We start from the raw sequence: 5638 nt of genomic DNA, 5'->3' as shown, positions 1-5638 counted from the left end.
TCAGTACTCTGTGTGTTCCCCAGCACAGGGAGCAATTTTTTTTCATCTTTGCATCCCTGGCACATTGCAAAGTGCTTGGCACTTCATAAAGACTCAGAATATATTTGGGAATGAATGAATAAAATATGTTTAGGGGCTACAAATCTGGTGGTATTGATGAATGAATGATCAAATGAAAGCAGAAATAAAGTTTATAAATTGTTGGCACTGAGTTCAAACTTTACTCTCTGTTTTCCCTAGTTTAGAATAATCTTTCACTAACAGTCTATTTAAGCAAGGTCAGATTCAGTTGCAAATTGGCAAAGATTATTAACAAGAAGCCCTGCTCACCATCAGGGTGATACTTCCCTTTGTTAATTTTTTTTCTAGTCCTATTCAACTTGGTTTAATCTCCTTGTTGCTGCTACTCCATCCTACCACTGCCCCTGCAATTCTCTCCAGTGGGTCCTTTTTTCTCCTTTCTGTTTCACCTCATGCTATTCATTCTCTGGAAATTCTCTTCCTAAAAGTTGTTGCATACATTTTGCATCATTAATATTTCACAGTGACCATAATTGCCATAAGACACTACTTTATATTTTTATTATCTCCCTGATAATTTGGAAATTTCCTGAAAGAATCACATGTTTTCTTTTCTCTTAATTATCTGATATTCACGTGGACAACAATATTCTTTTTCTTTTCTTCTTTTCTCTTTTCTTCTTAAATGTAATTTTTTTTTTTACTGGTCCAACAGTCTTGTCTTTACTTTCTTTTAAGCAAGAAACAGAATGCAAGTATCAGAAAGCACTAGCAGGCATCAGTTAATCCAAGATACAGCTTCTTAGTTCCAAAAGCACTTGCAAAGAAAACCACTGGTAGGGAGGGAAGGGATAAGGAGAGGGGAGCAATTTGTAATAACTGGAATCCCATGAGTGTGTACACCAAGTCTCATGAGGTTATTTTTTAAATTTATCCTTTACTTGGTCACTTTTTTCCTCAAATACTACAGTTTTTCTTTGACTTTTTTCCTCAAAGTATAAAAAGTATGAAATATAAACAAGCTCTTGCATTGTACATTTAGAAGTGTACAATTCAAGCATTATAGAGCTATCTACATACCGATAAATCCCATCAAATCTTGGATAATTCAATAATATACAAAATATCAGGGCACAGAAAGAACTAAAACCCACTTCTTTTGTTACACGTAAGATTCAAATATTCAATCTAAAGAAAAACACTTAATCATTTTGGCTCTCTTCTACATGTGCATGTTGATACACTTATTAAAATATTCCTGTATAATCATGTTTGGTCTTAACTATTTCAAGTCAGGTTTAAAACCTCAAAATCAGCCATCCAGACAAAACAGGTAATCAGAAAGAATATCTCTTCTCCACCTCCCTAACCCCAAGAACTATGAAGTCAATTTTACGACATGACTCCAAACACTGGATTGTGACGACAAATGCTAGGTCCAATTTCTTCATAATCCTTTTTGGTATGGCATACTTGGTAGAACTCAGGTGTAGAAGCCAGCATCGATCCTCCAAACCAAACTGCATATCGTTGCATGTGGTGTGTAATAACTTGTACGTCGATAGGTTTTGGCTTCAATCTACCGCCACTCAATTCTTCACTCAACTTCAGCCTGGCATCTACAGTTCTTTTCAAATCTCTTTGCAAACGACGTCCAAAGTCCCTGAACATGGTTGAACCTCCAGAGAGGACAATATTCTTGTAGAGAGGACGTCTAACATCAATAGAACAATTCTGAATTACTTCATCTACAACTTCTGAGATAGGCTGCGTAAAGTCTGGATTAGCAAACTCTGGATGAAAAAAGATTTCAGGTCCCAGGAATCTCTCATAACCAACATCAATGGAAAATTCTTTCTTAGAGATAGCATTGATTCCAGTATACTGCTTAATCCACTTTGACCCATCTGTGTCATACTTGTTAAATTCCTTTACTAAATCTGGGCAGACATAACTATAGCTCTCCTTTACTGCCTTAGCAGTTTCCAGGGATTGTTCTGAAGGGATTCCTACTTCTCGGTCTCTCAGCAGTTGCTGAATAAAGTATGTTATATCTCGTCCTGCGATTGGAATGTGTTTAATACAGCTGCCAATCACATACCCTTCAGCCACAGGAATGACATGAGTGACACCATCTCCACTGTCTATTACCGTACCAGTCAATGTCCGTTCTCCTACTTGTCTTGAGGTCCAGGATGCCGCTAAGGCAAGAACAGCCTGTACAGCAATGTACAAGCCTGGAACATTGAAAGACTCAAACATTATTTCAGCAGTATATTCCCTGTTTTCTGGAGTATTCAGTGGAGGTTCAGTCAAAAGAAAATAATGGTCTTCAGGTTCTGCCCTTAAATATTTAAAGATCACTTGTTCCATAAACCTTTCCATCAAATCCCAATCTTCAACTATACCATGGCGAATTGGCCACTTTGTTGCATATGTAGGTTTTTCTATTGCTTCATCACCAATGAAGAAGTCTAGGTCATCAACACCTTTCATCACCCTCCTTTGAGCTTGATCACCCACTTTTGCTGACTCCTTAATAGCAATACAGGAAGGGATGATAAACTGTGGTTCTGTATTTCCAGCATATCCTAGTTTTGTATACCTGGGTCCCTGCCACCCATGTGGCAGACCTGCAAAAAGCTCCTGCTTCCTGGCTTTGGTGTGGCCCAGCCCCAGTCATTGTGGCCATTCGGGGAGTGAACTAGCAGACGGAAGATTTCTCTCTCTCTCTCTCTCCTTCTAACTCTTTCAAATAAATAAATCCCGTGCCACAGTCCACCACACAGGCCGGCAGCCGTCCCGCCATCTTCCTCCTCGCCTGCTGCTGCCGCTGCCGCCGCCGTCTGCTCCGTGCTGCTTGGGGCCAGGGATTGGCGGCAGAAGATGGGAACTATCTGACCATCCACAGCCGGGCCGCCCTCTCCGTCTGGGGGGGAAGCTGGCAAGCCGAAGCAGTAGCAAGAAAGCAGCAGGCTCGGTCAGCGGCTACCACTTCCGCAACCCAGGCAGCCAGGCAGTCCCCGCCCTGCCCCGCCGCGGCCTCCTCCCCCTCTCTCTTCCCTCCTCCTCACTCCTGCCCCCACCCTACAACTTCTCCCCCTCACGCCGCCTTTCCCCGGAAGCCAAGATGGCTGCCGGTGCCGACGCCCCTAAATGTAATTTTATTACCAAGAGTAGACTCAATGTAGCTCATAGATACAGTTCTAAGAATATTTGATATTCTCTTCATCACTCCTTCCATTTGTTCCTCCCACTCTCCCTTCCTTTCTTTTTTAATTTTTGAGATAGCAGATTTTTAATTTACATGGTAGTCAAAGGCTTAATGCTCAACTAAATGGAGTTCAACAAGTAAAAATTAAGAAGACCATATTTCATTGGGGATATGTGCAAGGCCTATAGAGAATTTTCTGAGACAGCATTTGGGACATATTTCAGAGGGAAGGGGTTCTTTCTTTATAAGCAAAATCATAACAAGTGTCAATATTGTATAGTAGTTGTGTCCTTTGTTTTACTAAATATTTAAAAATGAATATTTCTTTTAAATTTAAAAAAAGTATTGTTATTTATTTATTTGAATGAAAGAGTGACAAAGAGTGAGATACTGAGAGAGACTACTTCCACCCACTGTTTCAATCCTCAAATGTCACAATAGCCAGGGATGGGCCTGGCTAAAGGCAGGAGCCGAAAACTCTATCCCACACGAGTGGTAGGAGCCCAAGTACTCAGGTCATCTTCTGCCACCTTCTGAGGCTCATTACCAGGAAGCTGGGTGGGAAGCAGAGCAGTAAGCACTTGAACTCAGGACTCCAGTATGGGATACTGATTTTGCAAGAGTGGCTTAACCTGTTGTGCCACAACATTGGCCTACATGAAATCAAAATGTTCTTAATTAACTCCATCCTGCACTAAAATAAATTTTATGTATGTCAAATGTTTAAGCAAAGATAATGAAATGATAAAATTTAACAAAAGGGAGCTGGCATTGTGGTGTAGCAGGTAAAGCTGCCACCTGCAGTGCTGCCATCTCACATGGGCACTAGTTCATGTTGCAGATGACTATTTCTTATCCAGCTCCACTTATCCGAGTGTTTGGGCCCCTGACACCCATGTGGGACATCCAGATGAAGCTCCTAGCTTTGACCTGGCCAAGTGCTGGCCATTGTGGCCCTGTGGGGAACTAACTAACAGATTGATATCTCTCTCTCTGTCTCTCTATCTCCCTCTCACTCTCAGTAACTCTTTCAGAATGAATGAATAAATAAATAAATATTTAAAAGAAAATGTTTATCATCTGCAGATTCTCTTTATAGTGTAGCAAAAAGTAAATGTACATATATTTACAACTCTGGTATTGGGCTGAGAATGTAAAGAAAACAATATATATTGTGAATACTGAAATAGAATTTTTACATATCATGCTACTTAAAGACAGATGGTAAATAGTAACATATGTCAGGAAAATAGCATTCTGCATATGTAAAGTATACTTACAATTCAATAGGAAAAATCAATGTATCAAAAGAAAACTGAGTAAATACATGAACTTGCCAAAGCAGAGCACCGATCAACCTCTGTGGGACAGGTGGCTGGCTCCAGGGATAGGGAGGCTCTCAGGGCAGAGAGTGGATCCCCTGCACCCTGTGACTGTGTGATAGGCTGGAAAACAGAGAAGGACGTGGGGTATGGCCAGGTCCTTGGACAATCACTGGGTCTGATTCCAGAAACTTGGAACTTCCTGAGTGCTGGGGAGGGCCATCACTGGGGATTCCAGGTTCACACTATGGAACACATAGATTTATTATGTCATTTGTGTACCTGAGTGGTTGGGGTACATAGGTACTGTGAATCTCTCTAGGCACTTGGTTTACTTTGGCACAGAGAAGGGAGGACACTGTGAACAAGCCTGCCAGTGCAATCAGCCTCTCTCTGATACCGAGACAGGGATCTACCATGCCCAACTTGGGTGTTACTCTGTACTCTTGCCCCACCCACAAATGATAGCCAGAGCTCCCCGGCCCCACCCAGCAGACACCTCTGGATATCCAATTTATGGCATTCAAGTAGGCCATAGAGACACATTTCTGAGAACAAAAACTTAAGAGGAGATACCAACAAGTGGTTCTCCAGATTTGTAAAAATAAATGTAGAAATATAAGAGACATGAATAAGGAAGAGAGTTTGACTCTCCAAAAGGAACACAATAGTTATGCAATATTTGTCTTTGAAGATGAGGACACTGATGAAATGCCTGAAAAGGAATTCAAAAGAATGATTCTAAGATTACTCAAAAACACAGGGAGGCAATTACATGAGTTAAAGAAATCCATACATGACATGGACAAGAAATACTGCTGGGAGACAGAGATATTCAAAAAAATCAAACTGAATTACTGGAAATGAAGAATTCAATATGTCAAATGAAATATAGTAGAAAGCCTTAATGACCAACTCAGTGAGGCAGAAGAAAGAATATCTGAGATAGAAAAAAGTCTTTTGAAATGTCTCAGTGAGACAATAAAGGAAGAAAAAATTAGAGAAGCTGAAAATAGTGTTCAAGATCTATGGGATACCATCAAATGACCAAATATATGTATCTTCGGAATTCTTGAAGGAA

General features: G+C 40.6%; 1 protein-coding gene across 1 annotated transcript; it reads right to left on the bottom strand.

Moving 5' to 3' along the window:
- Positions 1-673: 673 nt before the first annotated feature.
- On the bottom strand, positions 674-2651 carry LOC100358336 (actin-related protein 3). Its single transcript, XM_051844022.3, has one exon. The coding sequence runs from the start codon at positions 2515-2517 to the stop codon at positions 1414-1416; it is 1104 nt and encodes a 367-aa protein (XP_051699982.2). The 5' UTR covers positions 2518-2651; the 3' UTR covers positions 674-1413.
- Between the last annotated feature and the right edge of the window lie 2987 nt (positions 2652-5638).

Source organism: Oryctolagus cuniculus, chromosome 6 (genome assembly GCF_051225735.1).
Source record: "Oryctolagus cuniculus isolate XC-2025 breed Fujian yellow rabbit chromosome 6, ASM5122573v1, whole genome shotgun sequence".
In the NCBI taxonomy this organism is placed as follows: Eukaryota; Metazoa; Chordata; class Mammalia; order Lagomorpha; family Leporidae; genus Oryctolagus; species Oryctolagus cuniculus.
The sequence above is the reverse complement of the archived record's forward strand: the minus strand, read 5'-3'. Positions and strand labels throughout refer to the sequence as shown.